At 36.8% G+C, this 24779-nt stretch overlaps 2 protein-coding genes across 3 annotated transcripts in view; one reads left to right on the top strand and one right to left on the bottom strand.

The window, feature by feature from the left end:
• The first annotated feature begins 14393 nt into the window (after positions 1-14393).
• On the top strand, positions 14394-17605 carry nkx6.2 (NK6 homeobox 2). The gene is made up of 3 exons (XM_077582171.1): positions 14394-15070; positions 16206-16378; positions 16503-17605. Exons 1-3 carry the CDS (start codon positions 14605-14607, stop codon positions 16761-16763), a joined length of 900 nt encoding a protein of 299 aa, XP_077438297.1. The 5' UTR covers positions 14394-14604; the 3' UTR covers positions 16764-17605.
• A 781-nt stretch (positions 17606-18386) lies between these two features.
• Positions 18387-24779, bottom strand: part of inpp5a (inositol polyphosphate-5-phosphatase A) — a 143817-nt gene continuing 137424 nt past the window's right edge. The window contains exons 15-16 of one of the 2 annotated variants that reach the window (XM_077582250.1): positions 22055-22142; positions 18387-19865 (exon numbers count right to left, since the gene is read on the bottom strand). In XM_077582250.1, the coding sequence (XP_077438376.1) occupies positions 22062-22142 (81 nt within the window). In that variant the 3' untranslated portion in view covers positions 18387-19865; positions 22055-22061. The remainder of the gene's footprint in view (positions 19866-22054; positions 22143-24779) is intronic. The other variant, XM_077582249.1, reaches the window with a different exon arrangement.

Below are 24779 nucleotides of genomic sequence, written 5' to 3'. Positions count from 1 at the left end.
GGTTGACACAGACACCACACGAGGAAGGGCAAGTGACCAGAAACGAGAGGAGTCAGACTTTTCACACTAAAACAGGAAATGACAAGACAAGGGGAAAACATGACAGGGAGTAAACAAGACTGAAAGTAAACATGACATGAATCATTTTACAATACTCCCTCACTACTTCGCGACTGGCTCACTTATTGCGGATTCACTCATCGCGGATTTTTATTTGGGTCCATTTATGCTGCTATTTTTTTTTCCTTTTTTGTAATATTCAAGTAAATAATTCTTTCATTCAACACAATCTATTACATTTGTACACAAAATATAGAATATTTGGTGAATATTTTTTCTTCTTAGTAAGTCAGTGTCCCATCACTGGGGAGCTTTTTATTTATTTTTGGGGACATACACACTGGCACAGTAAGGCCAATGGTGTCTCATTCCACACCCACATCCTCCCCACTCCCCTCTGCACTGCAGGAAAAGTTTAAAAACACGTTAATTGAAGGCAATTAACTTCAATGAGGCCATCCACTCGTTTAAGCAACAAGAGCTCATTAAGGTTATTGAACCAGTCATTAAAAGGGATTTAAAAAATATATATATATTTTAACGACATCGACTTCACGGAAATTCATCTGTGGTGGGTGGGTGTGTAACGTATCCCCCGTGATAAGTGAGGGAATACTACAAATAGAATAAATCTCTAAAAATTAAACAACGAAAATCCAAACGATAGCCTAATCCAAGAGCTAGCTAGCATTGGCTCAGCCTTTTATGCGATCAAAACAACTTGATCCGAACTTCCCTTTTGTCCACACGATGGCGCGATTTTCGGGCTCCAGAGTGGAAGGATTTCAAAAACGCGCCCCGTACGCGTCAGTCTGGACACCATATGCAGGATACTCCTCCAGCGATGACGTAATGATCGCAGCGCCAATTCTCGCGTGACTGCGCGTGAACTGAACATTCTGTCAACAACAATGGCGGATAGCCATGTCGTAGTCGTTTTGCGCAAAATGCTTTGCTTCTTTATTCCCACGTTTAAGAAACGGTGTACTTGAATTACCCGCCATTGTCACTTTTGTCCTGTATTTGTCTTTTTCATGTTGTTTTGATACATGCAAAGCCATGTTTGTTCTGTAGATTGTGTTGGAGAAAAGGATCTTTTCCTCCGCGTGTTCTTTTTCTTTCGGGTAGTGAGAATGTTGGTTATCCGAATGCAGGCTGGAGATCGATGAACAGTCACTTCAAAGCTTTTATTTCTACAGAATATTCCGGGCACAAGTGAGTTCCAGACAATGGCTGCAGCCTCTCACAAGTGCGAAGATTTCAGAGGACTTACAACATTCTTATACTATCTTGAAGGGCGGTACCACAAAAACCCAAAGCCCCCAGCCCACCCGGAGTTCACTAGACATGAGATAAGACTTTTAAAGACATCATTCAATACACATTGACTTCAAAAGACCCTCTTCAATTGCAATAAAGTTAGGGAAAAAAGTGTTTCGTCTCTTCGCTGATTCTTCTTCTACACCTTCCGTTAAGTGTCTTTGGCTGCGCTACAGCGCCACTCCAGAATTGGCATATACATTACAGCCGTTAAATGTCCTCAGCGTCGTCTTTTGGTCTTTTGGTCTTTTGGCAAGTCTTGAAATGCTTCTGTGTGTACGAGATTTGTTTGAGGAACGAAGCCGGCTTTCTTTCTGTCTGGAGGGGGCTTGAATCTGTTCGGTCATCGTGGTTTTATGTTCCTCCATGTCCCTGCTGTCCAATTAGCTTTTTCCAGGATCTCCCTCAATCAATCAAGAGTACCGCTCTCATTTATTCTTTTGTCATTTTGATATTGTATACATACAATACAATCACAAATCTCAGGAAAACTTTTTCCTCTTCAATCTAAATGTGTCATGTATAAAACCACGGATGGATGACAGAGTGAGCAGGTTAGTGAGTTGAGGAGAGCAGCTTGAAGGCTGATGAGGCAATCAAGTGGATATCCTCTATAACAGGGGTCACCAACCTTTTTGAAACTGGAAGCTGCTTCTTGGTTCATCATTCATGCAAAGGGCTAGTAAGTTTTCTGAAATAAAAAAAATGGCTCAAATCCCCTTTTATCATAGTATGTTATTATTAGTGTTGTCCTGGGCTGATCAAGTCATTTTCAGCTGATTGTTTTTTGTCTTAAACATTTCTCAACAGCCAAGAACAACTCTATGAAGTAAAAAGAATATACTTTTGGGGGGGAATTAACACTTAATAACATTAATGGAACAAATATTGGAATATATCTGGCTGTAAATCTGATTGTTAAAGCCAGTAGAGAAGGCCTTGCTTGCCATTATTAATAGGAGGCGGCTGGGAAGCCTATGCATCACTAAATACGCAATTTGATTGTTGACAGCTGACGAGTAAATACATGAACCGTGGGGATGCAAACAATCCGCAGTTCCTTTTGCCTTTTCTCTGTGCACTCAGCAGAAGCTCCAACTTACTCGAGAGCGGAGACAGGAAGTGAACCAATTTGTTTTAAAATCACACTAAGTCACTTAAGATGTGATGCACTTGTATTAACAAAAAGGCATTTACGCATGAAAATGCATGACCGGATATCAGTTTATACTCAAGTAAATATGAATAACAATCTTCTAATGCGTACCTGATCATATTCAGAATGTTCGTCTTGTGCAAGTTTTAAGCTATGCTTGCATTGTTTGAATCTTGTGGAAGCAAACTTCTCACTGGAGTATATTTGATGAATATAGACAGTATTCCCCAAGCGGGGACATCCACCCCATCCTCATGTGAATTCATGAGCCCAAGGGAGTGTTTGGGTCTCTTCCCTCTTGGAGTGAATCACTAAATGGGCCGTAAGCAGCAGCCCCCCCCAGGAGAGCGCCTGCAGCCAAAATGCTGCAACACACTCACTAGAGTGGGTCACCTGGATGATAAAAATAAAAATCCTGACATTGTTTCATTGTAAAGTGGCCGTAACAGAAATCAATAAAAAAAAATATATATATATATATATATATATATATATATATATATATATATATATATATATATATATATATATATATATATATATATATATATATGTTTGTGTGTCATTAGGTAACGACCAATCATGGCTCGGTTTGTGAACGTCACATGACCAAACACACAAACAGGTGAGCCGTGATTGGTCATTATAGCTCTAAGAGCACGTGATGCCATTTTCAGTCGACAGCAAGTGGCAAAAGGTATTAATTGTACATGAATAATAATGGAGTTAACAAATTAATTATAGACAAAATATTAACTTTTTATTGCTGAAAATGGTTACAGTCGAATATCTAATTAAAACTAAGTACAGTACAATATAGGACTAAGCTGTTTGTATTTACCTTTTACATAACGTACCGACTTCATTGAAATTGAGGTATGTAGTTTTTGACAAGATATCTGGAGCACAATGCCAGTCAAGCTGTGTGAAATATGAGATTTTATAAGATAGAAATTGAATTCAACAGAACTGTGATGGTTTAGGAAGGCAATTGTACAAACTTTTCAAACTAACTTTGCTCATCCTCAGGAATAGAGGAGGAGTGATGATCCCATATGAAGGGACATGAATTGAATAATTCATTCACAAGTCAGAACCATATAGGAAAACATGAGTATCTTCTTTATCAAACAGTTTCTCCCTGCAGACATTGGATCACCTTTTTTTTTTTTTTGAAGTGCCACATCAAGGACACACGTGGCATTCTTGACGACCACTTTGGGCTCATGTCAGTGGTCGTTCATTTGTACCTTTAGGAACGCTACAGAGGCACGGAATGCGACATAAATAACAATGGCGGCGCACATCCGAATAAAGTTGCTACAAAATATATTCAACTGGAAATGATTTTTCAAAATAAATCTCATAGTTATGTTAATGTTAGTAACAAACAAATAAATTATATAGAGCAAACCTTGTCATGACAGTCGGGGTTCCTTTTAAGGAATCGCCTGATCAAGATTCGAATCTTAAAAAAATAAAAAAAGAAATTGTCATTGTATTTTAATTTTATGTGGACTACTATTTTGATATGTTTATGTCAAGGTGTGTGTTATGGATGTGGACCCAAGTGCAAGGGAAACTAGGTTCTAAAAAATTAAGTCATTTAACAAAAACAATAAATGCAAACAAGGTACTTGAGAACCTAAAAAAACACAAAATCAACAAAGGACAAGAGTCAAAGTAACAAACAAACACTCAAGGTAGCAAACAGCAACACAATGCGACATGGACGTCACATGACAAGGAACGAACGAAAGCTGAGAACTAAATACACACACTAATGACTGGACAAGACACCTGGGATGACACAGGTGGATATGATAAAGCTTGACGAGACAGACAATGACAACAGGGACACAAGGAAAAACATGACAACCGAAATCAAACTCAAATCGACAAAACACAGATCAGGACAGATTAGGTCGACGTTAACCGGTCATCTCAGTTAAAGACACGCTTCAATACATGCAACGTCATACATATGGTTGCCATGAAATCACAAATCGAACATAGCCATTGTTATATTTGTGACTGATGAGTGACTGTCGACACTGTACAGTAGAGGGCACTAGAGTAGTTAAGTAAGTAAATCAAGGTATTTTTTTTCTACAAAATTTAGTTTGTTTATAAACCAGGTCGTCCGTAATAACCCAACGTTCCACTTTATCCTGAGCGATACTATGACATAAGGTCAAAGGACTTGTAAATACACAGTGCACAATGGAATTGAAAATTTGCCAGTAATCCCACTGTTTTTGTTACAAATCTCTTCCTGGTACCCGGATTTTCAGAAAGTTGGCTCGCGCGTGAGTCAACGTTTTCATAACATCCAGCTGACTCATAATGTGTGTTGCTGTACGGTATGCGATCGTGCTTTACCTGTGCAGCTTGACTCTCAGTCAGGCTTATTGTGGATTCTGTTATTATTAAAGAATAATCTGAAAAAAAGTGGCTGTATTGTTTGGAAGCAAAAACAAGGGCAATGCATTTGCCTCGTTTTAGTGTTCAAAGTTTGCTTATTGTTAGTGGTAGTAGTTAATCATTTTCATTGAAAGGAAAATGGAAACTAGATATGATATTAAAAAAGAATGAATGGGTTCAATGCAAAAACAATTTTGCTCCTCCTCTAACGCAAGGACACTAATAAACTTGGGGGACCCTGTGCTATTGTTTCAATAACCCTTTTCCAACTGAGGACCGTGCTCTCAGATTTTGAGATTCTGCTTCACAGATTGTTGCAAACGTCTCCAACAAGAGCTGATGGTTTTGACATTTGTTTCTTTCCATCCTCTTCTTGATTTCATCAAATTAATTGTAAATGAGTATAATAATAATAATAATAATAATAATAATAATTGTCAATGGATTGATGTAAAATAAAATTACCTAAATTTAAAAAAAAATCAATAATAATCAAAATAGACTGATATGATTCCACCACACAGCCCAGCCCAAACTGTATGCAAAACTCATAATCAAAATGTATTCATAATTGACATTGCTAAAAAATAAAAAAGACAACATTGTGGAGTGAACATTTCACTTGAAACATTCCTCCGTTGTCACATCAACATAATTTCATGCAACATGTAGCGAGGAGGTTGCAAATAAATTAATGAGATTTAACCTCACCTGTCTACATAGAAATGGATGTTTCTCTCCGTGTCCCCTGCGAGTGGCTGGCGACCAATCCATGGTGCAACCTGCCTCCGGCCTAAAATCAGTGTGATAGGCTACAGCTCACCAGCGACTCCAATGAAGAAAAACGTCAAAGAAAAATGGATGGTAAATGTATCAATTACAGATGATTGCGATCAGTGTACATTCATGATTGTAGCAACAATGCTAAAATAATATTTTCACAAATTCAAAACAAGCTTAACTCATTCACTGCCATTGACGGCTATAGACGTCAAAAATTCATTTAAACAATTTCTATTAGTTTAACATTTTTTTCCACTTTTGTTATCAAGAGTACGAAAACAGAATTTTTTAATTGTACATTTAGAACAGATATAAAAATTTTGATTAATCGTGAGTTAACTAGTGAAGTCATGCGATTAATTACGATTAAAAATTGTCATCGCCTGACGCCACTAATTATTAATAATCTTTTATTTTTTTTAATCTTTTCTTTTATTAAAAAAATAACTAGTGAAGTCATGCGATTAATTAAAATGAAATAAAATAATCGCCTAACGCCCCTATTTTTAATAATCTTTTCTTCTTTAAAAAAATATTTTTTTATAAGAAAATAAACGATTATTAAAAAATTTGGTGTGTCAGGCAACAAATTTGATGAGGTTGATTGTATTCAAATGTGTAATCGTAATTAAAATAAATTACTTTACTAGTTAACTCACGATTAATTCACAAATTTTATATCTGTTCTAAATGTACAAAAAAAATTCTAGGTTTTCGTACTCTTGTTAAAAAAAAGTGGAAAAATATTAAATGAATAGAAATAGTTAAAATGAATTTTTGACGTCTATAGCCGTCAATGGCAGTGAATGAGGAAGCCAGTTTACGATGTTCTTACAAATGAAGCGATCAATAAGAACAGCATTAATTACTTTTAGCCTTTATAGTTTGATCAAAAGAGCCTAATTGAAGTAGATTCCAATATTATTAGGTATATTATAATAGGAGTGATTCATTGCTCATTCATTATCCCAATAGTAAATGTTAGTCCAGAAAACAAAACACCCTCCCATTTGTCAAACCTCCTTTGTCCTTCATCTGACTTTAATACTCTCACTTCTCCACTCGCCTCCCTCGACAGCAGACATCAACAGCGGCCCTGGCAAATGAACCCAAAACAAAAAAAAAGCTAAATATTTACAGGAAAATGGAGGCAATTCAAATGGTGGTAGCCTCTGAGACCTTGGCGACGCGTCAGAGGCTGCAGTGCCCTGGCAGTGGTGACCTTTGCGTGTCAAAGCAATCAATCAGCCTGACCCTGTGGATGCTCCGACTCTCCCAAACAAGCGGTCTGTACCCTTGATGTCTGCCCAACAGGAGACATTCCATTCATCTCCATGCTGACACTCATTACACAAGTGTCACATACACTTCGTGCAAGTTCAAACTTTTAACATGCTTAACTTTCATATCATTACAACTAAAGCACCATCTTTAAGGTACGCGTGCCATTTCATTGAATTCAAATCAAAATTGTTTGGGGTCCATTAAATAATCCTGGTAAACAAACGTTTACAGCTCCACCCAGGCTTTGTTGAAACACGGTGACTCACCAAAAGGACACAGACATCATTTGTTAGAAATCATTGACAAATGAACTTTCAGAATACTCTCAACCATGATTTTTTTCCCAAAGCATTAGCATATTTAGAAAAGGTTAATGCTTCATGATTGACACATATTTCAGTGCATCCATCCATCCATTTTCTATCCTGCTTGTACTCATTCGGGTCATGGGTGAGCTGGAGCCGAGCCCAGCTGACTCGGGGGAAAAGGCAGGGTACACTCGAGACTGGTCAACATTAAGGGGTTGAACTAACTAATCAACTAGTCGACTTGTTAACTTTACCACTCCACAATGAAGTCGATGAATCGCCAATCTGTTGGAGGATGGCAGCTGTGTCCTAGATGCAGTGTGAAAGGGGCTTTAGATCCTCACACCAGTCATCAGCAGAATAACCTCGCCAAAATACAACATTCAGCTCGAACTCATTGGAATAGCAATCCAGTCACATGACTATTTCTCTGAACACGCCCCCTTATGGTAGGAAAGTCGCAGCGCCGCGTTGTTGGACTACAATGACAAGGAGGGATAAAACTAGCGTTTATCCGTCAACTGAAAAGGACATAATATGGTATGGACAGGTTAGGTGGTGTTGTGGAGTAGATCTTTTCCTCCGCGTGTTCGTTTTCTTTCGGGTAGTGAGAATGTTGGTTATCCGAATACAGGCTGGAGACGATGAACAGTTCCTTCGAAGTTTTTATTTCTACAGAATATTCCGGGCACAAGTCAGTTACAGACAATGGCTGTAGCCTCTCGCAAGTGCGAAGATTACAGAGGATTTACAATATTCTTATACTATCTTGAAGGGCGATACCACACAGTTTCCAGTAAACAGTTCAACCGGAGTTGACCGGACGTACAGAGATACATTCAAGGACACTATTCATTAAACAAAAGCCCATTTGAGGAATAGAGGAGGTTTTTCAGTCATGACTGCACCTGGCAGAAATTGCGATAACACTCACAAAGATACATCCGCAGAACAAAACTCTACTGAGGAAATAAGGAAATTAAAACAGTTATGACTAAATCTGGGCAGAAGACCCTCTTCAGTGGACAGGTTGGATGATATTACTGTTGCCGATGAAGTGTCAGGGGTGTTTTTTTCTCCCAACTCGGCGACGCTGCTACGTGGAATTACCCCCCTCTCTTACACTGGTGAGTGCTTTCAAATCTGATCATACAAAGTTTGTACAAACCTGATTTATTTCCCCTTTATGTGTGGTCAAAATGCTATCGAAGTTAACAGTGTCAAGTCTTGGCAGTGTTATTTAGGTACGTTAGCAACTTAGCATCTGCTAATTCAGCCGCCACTGCCGTCATTCATGCCGTAAAAAGTCTTTATGTTGTCGGTCAGTTATTACATTCAACTGTGTGTTATCTATTAAACCGTAGCAGCAAAAAAAAGAACGAAACAGATTTCCCCCCACATTTTGTGTGGCCTCAGGAGGCTAACTTCAGGCAAGTTAGCATCTGCTGAATCAGCCGCCATGTACAAAGCGCCCGAGCTATACAATCGAGCTACATCTACGCGACTAACTGATTCAGTAATTGACTCACCTGATATGAAGTGATCGCTACACAAGCAATGAGGAGGATCCCAAATCCTCCATCTTGTTGTTCACCGTTTTTTTAAGAGTGGGTGTTTAATTGTCAATTTTTTCACTTGTATGACATTAAAGGTGTCTTGAACAGTTGTCTGTACAATTAAAAAGCTCGTGGTGCTAACAGTTTACTTCCAAAATATATTTTTCAACTTATGCTAACTTTCAATGAGCATGTCAAACTGTTCAATAAGTTCAATGAGTATCTTTTGAGCAACTTGCAAGAGGATGAATAGCAAAAGGTGTTTGAGTTGTGAAAATGTCCACATACAGCTATTTCTTTGCCTGTCGGTGTTGTGACTCTTTTAGTCTCTTTGTTGCTCTGTTGCAGCCTACAAACGACATTCTAAGCTTCAAGGCCGCTTTGCCTCTTTGAGAACATCATGTTTGTAGCCTTTCTGACGTCCTCTTGACACTTCTCGTCGTTTTTGGTCTCATGATGTCAAAATGAGATCAGCATGAGGAAGAGGACTCGACGAGTTGTAATTGAATCAGGAAGTGTATTGTGAATTTTAACATTCATCTCCTTATTGGAGAACACAAAGTGCTGAAAAATTGAACAGCTGGACAAAAGTTTAGAGAAGGCCAAGTTTGGTTTACTTTTAAAGGTTCGAGGGCATTTTTAGGTTCATCCAGTGCATATTAATTGGAGCCAGCAGCCACGTCTGTGTTGTTAAGATAAAATTAATCTGAACATATCTTTTTTAAGATAAAATGAATCTGATCTTGTTTTTTTTTTTTATCAGATGTTGGAACACTGAAATGACCAAATGTGACATGCAACCTTCCACTTTAAATGCATTTCAGAAGTAGGGAATAAAAAAACATGGTTTAAAAAAAAAAAAGTTTATTTATATATTTCTACTATAAAAACACCTCCAATCTATCAGACTGTGCCCGACTGTAGTAGTTTGTATCAAATTTCAAACTTCTGTTTTACAAGAGCTCAGCCAAAACAAACGTTTTTCTAGTTGTACCACCCAGCACTGTCCCAAATCCCCGTTATATTACTCATTGATCTGTGCTGTGATGTAGCTTTCATTGTCTGACAGGCGGCGCACCAAACCGAGAGGACAAACACATTTGGTGTTTGTGGCATTGTGAGACAAAAGTAATATTTCTCATCTAATGGGTGGGATTTGTGAAACCTGCTGAGCAAAGGTTATTTATGAACAATAATAATAATAATAATAATAATAATGGATGCTAGTGAATTGTGACATTATTTGTATTTATTTATTTATTATTATTTTTATTTATTTTTTGTTATTTGTTATTTTTATTTTTTACTATTTCTATGATTTTTTTTACTTATGTAAAATGTGTGTCGTAGCTGTGGCTGATTACAGGTTGGGCAACGCTGCGAGGCTGCAAATCAGCTCTTAAATTAATGAACGTTGCCATCTAGTGGTTGAAAATGAAACTGGACGTGTACTAATTTCTTGGCGAATGAGCAGTAGTTTTAGTAAGTAAGATCACTATCATTTAATATTTTAGTTTATCAGCTTGAACATGAATTATTTTGTCTGTAGTGTATTCAATTGAATACATTGGTTGAAAAGGATTTGCAAATCATAGTATTCTGTTTTTGTCCATGGTTATAATAGTTTGGGATTGTTTTTATTATAGTTAGTTTTCATTAGTTTTAAAAGGTTTGTTAGTTTTTATTTTTATTTTTATGTTTTGTTTTAGTTTTTATTATTATTATTTAGTTTAGTTTGTTCGATCCTGTTCTGTACAGTCAAACAACAATACTGAAATAAATACATTTCAAATGAACACCGAAAGCTCATGTATGAAACTTACTGACAAAGATGAAAATGAAGGACATTTTTGCAATCATTATAGTTAGTTAGTTTAATGTTATTAAATTGCTTGTGTTGCACCAAAACCAGTATGTCACAATTTGGTCAATTAAAAAAAAAATCCCCACAAATCTACACATGATCTTGAAAGTTTAAAATACCCTTGGGCAGGGCTCCAGACTGCTCCTAAATGGTGGCATTTTTGCCACTAAAATTTGAGCATTTTCATCCACTCGCGTCAGGGCAACCATTACAATTGTGGCGTTTTTACATTTTTATTTTTTATAATGGCTGTTGAATATTTTTCATTGCTGTCAAACTTCTGTTCCACACTTTAGCCTGTTTATCAGTAATAGAGTAAAAATTAGTGGAATGAGTGAATGTTTACTTTGGAAATGAATTTACTGTATAGTGTGTGTCACTAAATCTTCTACTACTAATCTTCTACTAAAATTTCAGGTTAGGTGTGACTGTACTCTTAAAAAATTTAATTAAATTAAAAAAGTCATTCACAACAACAAAATTGGCCACCACAGTGAAGTTGCCAAACAAGGTAACAGTTGTCTTTCTCCACCACTCCTCTTTTTTTCTTCTATTCTCCACCAGTCTGAATGCCATGTGGCAACATGCTGCCTCCTACCGGTCAGTCTTGGTACTAAGCCAGAAATTGAGTTAGGAGGAGAAGATTCATCATTGTGCATAGGAGTGGTATCGTTATGTTTGCGGTGTGCATTGTTCACCTAAAGCAGTGATTCTCAAGTGGTTTGTGTTTAAAAAATAAAAATAAATAAAAAAAAGAGGGGCGTGTTTGCATTTTGGGTTGTTGCGGACAGCTGTGCTTACTTGATTGGCCAGCAAGCTCCCAAGAGAAAATCTATGAGCTGAAATGAGATACCCGGCAGTGCTACAGGTTGATCACCTCCATGCCACACACACTGATGCAGTCAAACATCCAAAAGGAGGCCCACAAGTATTGAAGGCATATACATGAACGTTCTTTTTACAAAAGTCTGACATTTGTGCATTTTCTGATACACTGAAAGTTAATATAATTTAAAAGTCATAATCATCAAAATTACAAGAAATAAAAGCTTCAAAATATTTCACTCAATGTGTAATGAATTTATATGAAATAACAGTTGTAGTATTACTGAGTTTGTTTGACCGGCGTGTTGGGCAAGCAGATTTTACGTGCGACCACAGGGGGGCGCCACTTACCTGTTTTTCAAGCGCATTTATTTTATTTGTGCGCAATGCTTGTTTTAATTTACATTGCCTACACATCATTTCATAGCTTTCTGCCATCAATAATGCTTTGACAAAACATGTTCCCACCTGAAAAACATGAATCAGTTAAAATGTTTATTTTGTGCGTTTTCATTTCGTTTAGTGTATCATTTCTAATGAGGTGCGAGGCATTGAAAAGATAAAGAAGAAATCAGATGCTGAGATAGCCGAGCTTGTGTCTCTTTTTTTTGTGTATTCAAACATCTGCTTATCTTCCCCCGTGAGAGCTCTTTCGTTGCCATCTGTGCCCAGATTACAGACCGATAATCTTATCTTTTGCATCTTTATTAACCCATTCCCATTCGATGGATAGACAAAAGGCCTGTGGCCTAGCCATTATTACAAATAACAATAGAGTTTTAACGACATAAATCAGCCCACTCATATTTAGCACATGGTGACTCCGAGCAACAGGTTCGAATAGTTATTTCATTATGCTAATACATTTTTAATGATGAATTTCATGTTGATATTAGTACGTTCGTTTTTTTTTTCAAAAATGTGTGTGCTAATGTAGCCTGCTGTTTATTTATTTATTTATGTATTTATTTATTTTAGTGACAGAATGTTTTTAATTCGTACAATTATAGTTTATATGCCTCATATATTCATAATGTTTTGGTTTGCTAAACAGGCTATTAAACTCTCATTTGTTTATTCGTTTTGTGAGCACCACGGCTATTTTTTATTTAATTTTTGGGGGGATGTTTAAATGAAGTGATGCAAGTCAATTATGATCAAGTGGAAAGTGCCATTTATTTTATTGTGGCGGCCTGGGTTGGCACAGCAGCGTTTGGCTGCAGATGAACTGGAAAATGAAAAAGTGCCCAATATTTTTGTCATTGATCTCTCACTGACTGTTTGATGTACCATTCAGATGGATCCATGGGATTTATTGTTTTTTTTTTCTTTTTTTTTTTCAAGCTGATCCTATATATGTGTATATATATATATATATATATATATATATATATATATATATATATATATATATATATATATATATATATATATATATATATATATCGATTATTTTAAAGTATATATATATTTTTTTATGTACGTGATTAAATGATAACCAGAGGTGATATTTGAATTGAAAAGCCTGGTAATGTATATATGTGTACCTTTTCAACTTTGAAGGCATACTGTCACAATTGTGAATCACCTCGCGTTGAAAACCTTTTAAAAAATCACAATCTTTTCCTCGGTGAGAAAATGAGAAGCAAGGTGCATTTGGTGCCTTTCAAATGACAACATGGTCATATTTCACTCTTACAACCCTACATCTCCATAAAATATTACAGCACTCACAGTGATGACTGGAGCCCGACGCCCCCCTCCCACCCCCCACCTCCTTGTGTAATAACACTGTTTGTCTCCAAAACAAGCATTATTTAACTCATGTAAAACTTTGTCCTTTACACTCTAATGTTCACATAGTGTGTGTGTGTTTTTTAAACAGCGTCAAAGTGGAGATCATTCATTTAAAACAAAAGCGTCAGTTGTGGAAGATATTCGTATGTAGTATAGGCCTAATTAAAATCGAATATTTAATGAAAAGCTTTTTCAGTTTTATTTGTAAACGTAATAGTAAAATAATATATTTAACGTAGGCTATTTCACATAAATCTAACGCAAAAAATAACACGTTTAGCAGCTCATTTCCCCTTATTAATAATAAATATGAAATGCAATTATAGGCCTATACCAGAAATCGTAATATGTATTTTATTTCACGTTGCCTTCATCTTTTAATATTTTATCTTTTTGTAATACGCATGCATCAAATTGTAATTTACGATTTGAGACGCGCCATTAAGAGAGAAGTTAACAATATTATGAACTGCAGCATCTGCTGCATTCAAATTGCTGCAGAGTCTATGAATTCACAACTTTTACACGTTTCATAACGCACTTCTTTTTACAGACATTTCATATTCCGCACATTTCGCAATTTCAGAGGAAAAAAGTTTTAAACTGTGACGTTGAAAGCCATCATTCTTAAAATATACCCTGCGATTTTGCTTGAGTGAAGTAGTAGCTATAAAAACAATAATAAAGACGACTTGTAGTTTGAAAATATAATTACATATACTAGCCTACTTTTTAATGTGACTGCCCATCTCTAATAAATCCACTGAGTCCTCTTAAGCGAGGTCCCCTCGTCCGTGTCAACTGAAATTCCTTTTTTCGACAACGCGTCGGAGAAGCAGCAGCCCGCCACAGCGGCGGACTTCAGCCTTCCATCCAATCGGAGCACAGAAGCCCTCGGGTCTCGTCCAATCAGCGCGGGGCAGACTGCAGCCTCGTCCAATGGGATCCTCGCGCGTGCAGGTGGCTGCGCTGTTATCAGAGGGAGGCTCCCTCTTCGCTGGCAACACACCGCCAAGAGTCCGTCAAAAGCGGCCAGAACATCACAAGAACGTCCGACTTCCTGTCACTTGGCCCGGAGCCCGCGTAGCAGCCCCGTCGCCGATAAACGAGGACATCCGGGAAGAAGTTGGAGTCATCCCGCACCGTCGGGACAGTCGGGGGAGCGCGCCCGGCCGGAAGAGTCCGTTAACTTTCACTCGCGACTTCCTTTCGATTTCATGTTGACAAATGTTAGCCGTGGGGCAGATGGAGGCTAACCGGCAGAGTGCTTTCGTCCTGGGCAGCACCCCGCTGGCGGCGTTGCACAACATGACCGAGATGAAGACGTCGCTTTTCCCGTACGCGCTGCAGCAGAACCCGGCGGCGGCTGCTGCTGCGGCGGCGGCGGCAGGTTTCAAGGCGCCGTCGCTGTCCAGCCTCCACTCGCATCTGTCCTGCGGGGCCACCCCGCACGGAATAAGCGACATCCTGGGGAGGCCCATCACCACCGCTGGCCAACTGCTCTCCGCCGGCTTCCCCAGGATCAACGGGTTGGCCAGCACCGCCGCCGCGGCCGCCGCCGCCGGGATGTACTTCGGCCCCGCCGTGTCCCGTTACCCCAAACCTCTGGCTGAGCTCCCCGGGAGGGCGCCCATCTTCTGGCCCGGCGTCATGCAGGGGTCCCCGTGGAGGGACCCGCGCGTGCCCTGTCCGTGTAAGTAAATGCCTGCAAACACTGCTTCTAAAATAACTAAATTAATAAATGAATACATTAATAAAATCACATGCTGGCTCAACATAATATAAAATTAAATTAACAAATGTCTTTTAAAGTCATTTCAACACAGCCATTGTTTGCGTAAATGTCACAAGACATCTCGAGTCACCGTGATTTGTTTATTTGTTTTGTTTTTGTTAATCATGCCAAAAAACTATCCTTTATTTAAAAACTGCTTAATTATCTCTTAGTGCCAAGCGAACAAACCATCATATTATTACACAATTGCCTCTGAATTTGACTGGTGATATACTTTAGGCAATTTGAAAGAAGACGCCATGGCAAATAGAGGCAAGCATTTATTGTTTGTTGTTTACAGTCCTTATTTTAATTAAAGAAAAGTTTTAGTGAAAATAAATGCTTGCAAAAGTTGTTGAAGCTCACAATTTAAATTTTATGCACTTGTTTTTTTCCCTCCCCCATGTGAAAAGAGCAATTCAATTTCGCCATAAATATGAAGTAAACACGTCATTTGCTTTAGTGAGCCAACATAAAATGAGTTGTCAGGCCGGCTCTGCCCCCCCTGGCAGTGACTTTGACACATGCGTCACTTTTTTGTACATACGCACATGGACATGTTGGTCTCATAAGTAGACGTAAGTAAATTTGGTTTACTATTGCACTTTCCTCGGAAGACTCGTGCAGAAAACTTTGTATATAGTTCAACAGTCATGAATACAGACTGCTGTAAAATGATTAATTTATGCTAAGTCAATAAGTCTGCAAAAAAAAAAAACTGAAATGTTTACGTCATTTTCGAGCAAAAACACTTCTTATTGAGTGTGTTTGATTTTCAAAATAGAGAATAATAAATATAGAAACACATTTTATGTTTTGATTAAATAAAAATAATCATCTGAATACATGCCTATAAATCGAGGTTTAAATGTTTTCTTTTTTTCTATAAAAGTCACAATAACTTTATTTTTATGCCAACAGGCCACTTTAGATTTATTAGCCCATCAATTAATTTTCAGGTCGCAAAGCAATAAATTAATTCAAATATAAGTGAGGAATATTGTAATTTGTAAAAAAAAAAAAAAAAAATGAAATTTTGTCACTCTCTTTCCAGCTCAGTCGAGCTTGATGATGGACAAAGACGGCAAGAAGAAGCACTCCAGGCCCACTTTTTCTGGCCAGCAGATTTTCGCCCTGGAAAAAACCTTCGAGCAGACCAAGTACCTGGCAGGTCCGGAGAGAGCTCGCCTGGCCTACTCGTTAGGGATGACCGAAAGCCAAGTCAAAGTAAGGAGTGGACTCGTTTCAATTGCGTCATAAATCTTTTTTTTTTTTAATTCATTGTGATTGTGCGTTTTTTTTTTGTTTTTTTTGGAAGACCTGTTGAGCATTGTTGTGTCCACTATACCAGGTGTGGTTCCAGAACAGGAGGACCAAATGGCGGAAGAGGCACGCCGCCGAGATGGCCACGGCCAAGAAGAAGCACGACTCGGAGACGGAGAAGATGAAGGAGAGTTCGGACAACGACGACGACGACGAGTACAACAAGCCGCTCGACCCCAACTCGGACGACGAGAAGATCACGAGACTGTTGAAAAAGCACAAAAGCGGCGGAGGCGGTGGCAATTTGGCCCTCATCAGCCCCTGTAGTAACAGCTCGGACACCTTGTGATGACCCCCCCCCCTTCCCCTTTCCCTCCCCACCCCCCACTGGGAGAGACTCTTTCGGAGCCCATTTGCACCTGACATGATCAACATGGCGTCTTTGGAGGGAAGGCACTAAAGGACACGATATGGGACTACTGGAGTTACACGTATAAAAATAGATACAATCTGGATTGCAACTCTAATCCACACGTGATTCTTTTTTTCCTTTTTTTTTGTCGAAATAGTGTGAATGAGTTTGTGAATCCAGCTCACATCTGACCTCAAGGACAATTAAGCGTTATATATATATATTAAAAAAAAAAACGGATGGATGGATATACAACTCATTATCGAGGTTATGTTTTTTTGTTTTTAATCCGGATTTCAACACAAAAGTTTCACTTGTCAGGTGTGAACGGGCTGTGACGCTTTCAAAGCTCAGTTTAAGCAGGGTATCCACTGTCCGAAATGGCTCAAAGAGAACGAAAACGGATTGTTCAAGACGACAAAAGTATACATGAGATTGTATTGTACAGATTTTTTACAGAATAATTTATGTTGTTTGAAGCAGAGGGGAGGGGGGAAAAAAAACAAAAAACAAAGACTTGTGTCCTCCACGCAGCCCTGACGCGCTTATTTCCTCGCAAACGAGCCACTGCTTCCTTTTGACTTCTTTTTAAGTCGCACACTTTAAATTGCTGTAAATAGACCGTGTGGAAAAACAAGTAATTAATTGACACAATATTTTTGTTTTGACCTCATCAGAACACCCGATAGAAAACTGGAGCATCTTTTTGTTGTTGTTGTTGTTGCTTTTAAAGAGTATTATTATTGCAGCTTCCGGGAGGTTATAGAGAAAGAAAAACACTTTGTATTATGAATAAATTATTTAACACGCATTTGCTTTGTTTGTCTTAATGTATGGCCTTAATATAAATTAAATTAGTGAAATTACTGCATTATATTATTGTTAATAGGACGTTTGAAAAAATAAACGGAATTATTTGGATTGAGGTGTAAAAATAACTTATTTTTCATGGACTTTTATCATTTCTGTATTATATATTTTTTAAGTTATTTATAACATTTCCATTTCAACGACTTTGCAAATGAAATTTATAAACTCACGTAAGACATATTAAGGACCAGCCTCCATTTTACAACATGAAAGGCAACAAGTTAGGAGCTGGAAAAAAATATATACAGGATTTTAGTCATGTGATCTTTTACACTTTATACAATTTAAATATGACCCTGGAACGAAAAATATATAAATAACGGATTCAATTTTTTGTAATTAATATTCGTCAAAAAAAAGGTTATATTGATAAATATGCCATATCTTCCATTCAGAGGCCCAATGTGCTTCTTCTGCAGTTTTTCATTCTTAAAAAGAAAATGAAAACTTTTTGACCAAAAAGAAAACAGACATCAATGAAGAGTGTTATAATATAGCTACATATGTTAATAAAAAAAAGCTAACATTTTGTAACTTAACAAAAATATTGGTATAATAGCATTACATTTATTCCGCATTGTTATTTGTCAACGTGACTTTATGCGGCATGCTTGAAAAGATCGCAAAAATGACTTCCGCAACAAAGCATATGGCAATACTGAGTGCATGGTGAAAAAGGACAAGGAGGCATTTGTTGAGCTCTAATGTTGTTTATTGCTTGACAAGTGCATCACCTGCAGGCCACGTGGCGCTCCACAGGGGCTAGGATCAAATCTCTATTTGCTTTGATACTGTCAAATGGAGTGAAGGAAAACTGCGCCTTATAATCCTACAGTCAACTCGGAGCAAAAACAAGCACGACTTTTGTTTTTGTCCCCTACTTTGTTTGCTTAACAATTCAAATCACACAGAAAGAAAACACAAATTCTGCAGCAGGCACAACATTATTTTCTACTTGCAGTGATTTCAATAACAAAAAAAAAAAAAAAAAAAATCACAGGCAGGTAACGACTTAACACGTGTAGTGTGATCAATTCAAACCATACAAACAAAAAATACGTTCCCACTCACGTTATAATGCTCTTGCAGCAGGCTACATGGAACGCAAATAAAAGCCATTTCTTGTACTTGGTCTCTTGCATTTAGAGTTACACTTTTGTATTTTTTTTTTTGTTTTTAAAATCCTTATCATTTTCACACATCATTCCTGTGTACTTGGCACCATAACAGCAGTAACGAAATTGACAAAAGGACACGCGCCTACCTAAAAAAAAAATATTACATTCAGAACCATATTATTATTAAGTAGAAATAAATTAGAGTAAGAATGATAATAATGCAATAAGGTGAGTGTGCTATATATGAATTCTTATACACTTTGCATGGTCTATATGGCACTGTTTTAAAAACATTCTTGGAGAGGAAGAAATCTGTGGCTGGACACTTTCTCGTCATTCCTCAAAGGTCATCTCCCAAACACAAGAATTATAAATTACCCATCGTTAAAAAGTACAGTATATAAAACAAATGACGTGGTCGGCGGGGAGGAGAAAACACACACGTTATATTTTTTTCTACAACAAAACTGAAAAGTAAGAAGAGCACTAAAACCAGCAACAAGCCTAATCTTATACCGTCCATCATACAAATGAACCTATTGCCTTTTTGCATTGCACTTTTTTTTTCTTCTTAAAAACATCTTACACACTGTGTAGACATAAAAGGCAGACCACCCCCCCCCCCCCCCGCAAAAAAAAAATGGCAATTATGTGTAGCAGGAATGATTTTTCTATTAGAGTTTTGGCAACAATTCGGCTCGTCCCATTCGTCCATCCTCTTCTTTTGCTTTCTCCCACAAGGGAGGGAGGGGGGAGGGGGGGGGGGGTTGCATGGCAACGGTGAGGTCAGCGATGTGTGTCTTGTCTGGTGCTGGTCCACATTTTCAACAAGTGTTTGATGGAGAGCAGAAACGACCAATGAGCTGCGAGGACGGCTGACCAGCACTGCTGGAAAAGTTTGGATAGCTTCTTCTTTCAGTGTGCAAAGTGTGTGTGCGTGCGTGCGTGCGTGCGTGCGTGCGTGGAAGTGTTTGCACGTGTGTGTGTGTCTCCTTGTGTTCTCACAGAGGCGCTTCACAGAATATATTCTCCCCCCTTTGGCAACAATTTCCTGCGGGGGGTGAAAGACAGGATATGTTTTTAAGCGCAAGGTGGAAGTAATGGCGACATTTTTGAATGCACGCCGACGCTCAAGTTTGTGAGGAAATGTCTTAAAATGACGTCAGCATTTTAAGCGATTAGCAAACGTGATGTGTGAACTCTTTGGACAAAAGTGTTAGAACACAACTCTTGATCAGGTCATCAATAAGGCTTGACATGATCAAGGACATTGTGAACAATGAAGTGGAAAAACATCATATTGTGGTAGCCGTTAGCATATTAGCTGAAGACTCCAAACGAGGTGGGACCAAACTACGGCCCCGGGGCCATTTGCGGCTCACTGTTCATTTTTCAGGGGCCCGCGTTATATGCTAAAAATGACATTTGACAAAGCCGGTGAGGCTAGTTAAAAAAAAAAAGAAAAAAAGTTTGGAGATGTGAGTATGGAGCTAATTATTATTATTATTAAAAAAAAAGAAAAGGTTCCACTATTACTAAAAAAATGGTTCATATTAGGGGAGTCAAAATTAGTGCGTTAATTTTGAGTTAACTTAAAGTTCTTTTAATGCCACAATTTTTTTTTAACTCGTGATTAATGACCACCCCTTACTTGGAAAGCCTGTACTGGGGGAATTCCAGTCGCAACGCACGCCAACATTTAGCAGTAATACATCTCATAATAATAATAACAATGCATATATTTGTGGAGGCTGGGGTCAAGCTGTAATTTACAATTTTAAAAAGGCGCAGATTTATTTTTTTTTTAAAGATTAGATAGCTCTTAATATGAAAAGAAAAATGCACTGAGCTGTCACCAACTTCTTACAAATGTAATTATGCCATCTAGTGGCAGAAAAATTAACCCCTACACAAATCAACATCACACTCGTTTTAACAGTACAGTACATCTTTTAATTTTACCTCAATTTTATGAATTATTCTGAAATAATAATTTAAGATGCAGACATATTTCTATTAGTTTTTTTTCCTTCTCACTTTTATGTTAACAAGAGAATGAAAACTTAGGAAAAAATATTTTATTGTACATTTAGAACAGATATAAAATTTGCGATTAATCGACAGTCAACTCTTGAAGTCATGCGATTAATTACGCTGATACCCTAAAAAGGAAAAGTCGTATAATACAATGGATGGATGTATTGTCATAACATTCCATATTTTGTACATGACCTAAGGATCAAGGTTATTATTCTTAATGAAAACTAATTAAATAATTGAAATAAAAAACAAAACACTTTAATTAACATTAATTAAATACAAACAAAAATATTTTGAAATGAAATGAAATCTTCTGTTTATAAACCTAACTAAGTAACTATTTAAAATTATAGCAAAAATACCCTTAATTTTAATTTTGCCAATTAATATCAACATTAGTTTTTAGGATTTGTTTAGAATGTTTTTATTTTAGTATTGTTGTCGGGCTGTACAGAAAGAGGAAGGTCAAACAGTTGTTTGAGAATAGTAGTTTACTTTCTTGATATTATATATTACTTACCACATATATACAAAAAAACCTTAAAAATAATAAAAATGAAACTAAAATGAAATACTATTAAAATAATAAAAAAAAAAAAGTAACTAATCTGTTCTAAAAACTAGCTACAACTACCGGAATAAAAAAAAGAAAAGATTATTATTATTATTATTATTTTTTAAATGTCTGTGTTTGGGTATTGCTGTACTTCAATACAGAGGAAGGAAGGCCAACAAGTCATTTGAGAATTAACGATTATTTATAATTTATTTTGTACTTTATGCGCTTGCAATGCATTGACTTTAGTTAGGTAAGTGCACAGTCATAGTCATAAATGCTTACTTACAATAAATAAATAAATGACCAAAAATCCAAAATATTAAAAATGGGCTTAATTTCCAGTTTTTGGCTTGCTAATAACAAATATTTGAGTCCAAAATGAATGAAAATGCTCTTTGTCATCAAATCGTATGCCAGCTTGATGATCGATAAAACACTCTGACAATTAGCAACTCAATACAAATTGAATTGATGAAAATCCAAACTCGAGTCTTCATCACTCACAATTCCTTTGAGCACTAACAAATTTGTCCACAGCAGGCATTAAAACGAAACTCTTCCATTTTGTGTGTAAAGGGTTTCAGAAATCAAATCAAACAATGGCGTGTAATTGTAAGAAAGAAAAAAAAAATCATATTTACCACGACATCACTGCACCACACAACACTTGTGCTTATTTGCATTACGTTTACCTGCCCCCGCTGTTATTCGGAAGGACAGGAAGACAGGCTGGTAGAAGGGAAAGACAAACGGCAGTTAGAAGTGCAAAAGTTGTCCAAAAGCAACATTCGGACGGCAGCGGAACTTCCTCAAGACTTTATTAGTAATGCCCCCGCTTGACAAGTGGAAGCTGTCGTAGCCTCCGTGTGAGTCCGGGGTTAAACTCACATACCGGCCCCGTGCATTTTGGAGCCCTGGCGCTAACAATGTGGGACATTTTGGAAACATAGCCAGCTGTGATTTTAGCACCAGTGTGCGGCTGGAAAGTGAGGGCCCGCCGTAGTATGCGCCCGCCGGCTCGGGTCACCTCGCACACACACGTCAGCGCCTGTGTCGCACCCGGGGAGCATGAAAGACCTGACTTAAGGCGCCGCTCATGCCTGACGCGGCGCACACTGAAGCCGCACTGTTTAACGCCGGAGGCCCTTCTCGTTTTCTGCGGACGTCCTCTGCAATGCATTCGCTAGCATGTCATATATCTGAAAATCACCTGGCAAGATACAAGTCAGTCATCACTCTGGTGACTGACTGGTGGACGGATTTCCGTTGGGAATACATTTGCATTTGTTTGTACTTGGTTTTACATACAGTATATTATTACTATGTACTATGTGTACTGTATTTTTGTGAATATTCCTTCAGCGAGAACTCCCCTGCCTAGCTACCTAACAACAAAAACAATAAAAGCATTGTCTAGATATTGTATCAGGGTTAAATTACATGGTAATTTTAATTAATTACAAGTTAATTACCTGTAATTACAGTACATATACATTCTAATTACATGAGAAAATTCCTCAATTCAACTTTTTTGCACCCTTGTTTGGGAACAGCAAAACATTGTGTAAATATAATAGTAGGGTTAAATTACATGGTAATTTGAATTAATTACAAGTTAATTACCTGTAATTACAGTACATATACAGTCTAATTAAATTTGAAAATTCCTCAATTCAACTTTTTTGCACCCTTTTTTAGGAACAGCAAAACATTGTGTAAATATAATAGTAGGGTTAAATGACATGGTAATTTGAATTAATTACAAGTTAATTATCTGTAATTACAGTACATATACAGTCTAATTAAATTTGAAAATTCCTCAATTCAACTTTTTTGCACCCTTGTTTGGGAACAGCAAAACATTGTGTAAATATAATAGTAGGGTTAAATGACATGGTAATTTGAATTAATTACAAGTTAATTACCTGTAATTACAGTACATATACAGTCTAATTAAATTTGAAAATTCCTCAATTCAACTTTTTTGCACCCTTGTTTAGGAACAGCAAAACATTGTGTAAATATAATAGTAGGGTTAAATTAAATGGTCATTTTAATTAATTACAAGTTAATTACCTGTAACTGCAGTACATATACATTCTAATTACATTAAACAATTCCTCAATTCAACTTTTTTGCACCCTTGTTTAGGAACAGCAAAACATTGTGTAAATATAATAGTAGGGTTAAATGACATGGTAATTTGAATTAATTACAAGTTAATTACCTGTAATTACAGTACATATACAGTCTAATTAAATTTGAAAATTCCTCAATTCAACTTTTTTGCACCCTTGTCTGGGAACAGCAAAGCATTGTGTAAATATAATAGTAGGGTTAAATTACATGGTCATTTTAAATAATTACATGTTTTAATTAATTACAAGTTAATAACATGTAATTACAATAAATATACATTCAAATAAAATTTGAATACTCCTCAATTAAAAAAAAAATTTTCACCCTTGTTGGTGAACAGAAAACATTGTCTAAATATTGTAGCAGGGTTAAATTATGTGGTCATTTTAATTAATTAAAAGTTAATAACATGTAATAACAATAAATATACATTCAAATTAAATTTAAAAAATCCTCAATTCAAGTTTTTTGCACCCTTGTTTGGGAACAGAAAAACATTGACTAAATATTGTAGCTGGGTTAAATTACACGGTAATTTTAAGGAATTACTCGTTTTAATTAATTCCAAGTTAATTACATGTAATTACGGTAAATATACATTTAAATTAAATTTGAACACTCAAAGTTTTTGCACCCTTTTTTGTGAACCCAGTGTATTACAGCACACATTGACATGTGACGTTTTAGACACGTTTCTTAAAAATGCAAAGCAAGTATCTAAAATAAAAATATTTTTTATTTTATTTTATTTTTTACCAATAAGACATTCTTTATTTTAATGTGTTTGTATCATTTTAAAAGGACATTTAAAGAACGAGCAAAGTTTTTTCCAAGTGCTAAAAATGTTATAACAACACCTAAAGAAGTATTTCTATATCGCAGATTCCTCTTATTGCGGAATGTTCCGGAACAAATGGAGGATTTACTGTATAATACTTTGCATCATTTTGGTTGCATTACATGAGAACTAAATATTTGAAGGAATCTACAGTAAACAGTTGAAAACAGTTGAAATGAATACCAAGCTGAAAATGTCGTAAAAAATTAACATTGTAATCTGTGTAAATGCATAATATTGATGCAGCCCTTCTATTGGTGTATTCAATTGTGCAGGTGTACCTAATGTTATGGCCCGGTGAGTATAGCACATGCAATGTACTCACAAATATTTTAATCAAATGAATATATTACTTTAATAAGTCGAGACACAAATATATATGGCCATAA

The sequence above is a fragment of the Vanacampus margaritifer genome, chromosome 12 (genome assembly GCF_051991255.1).
Source record: "Vanacampus margaritifer isolate UIUO_Vmar chromosome 12, RoL_Vmar_1.0, whole genome shotgun sequence".
NCBI lineage: Eukaryota > Metazoa > Chordata > Actinopteri > Syngnathiformes > Syngnathidae > Vanacampus > Vanacampus margaritifer.
Note: the sequence above shows the minus strand (reverse complement) of the source record. Positions and strands in the feature narration are given on the sequence as shown.

Coding starts and splice junctions, on each gene's coding strand:
- nkx6.2 (XM_077582171.1), top strand. CDS start 14,605: ATGTTAGCCGTGGGGCAGATGGAGGCTAACCGGCAGAGTGCTTTCGTC. Junction 15,071..16,205: donor CCCGCGCGTGCCCTGTCCGT/GTAAGTAAATGC, acceptor CTCTCTTTCCAG/CTCAGTCGAGCTTGATGATG. Junction 16,379..16,502: donor TGACCGAAAGCCAAGTCAAA/GTAAGGAGTGGA, acceptor CCACTATACCAG/GTGTGGTTCCAGAACAGGAG.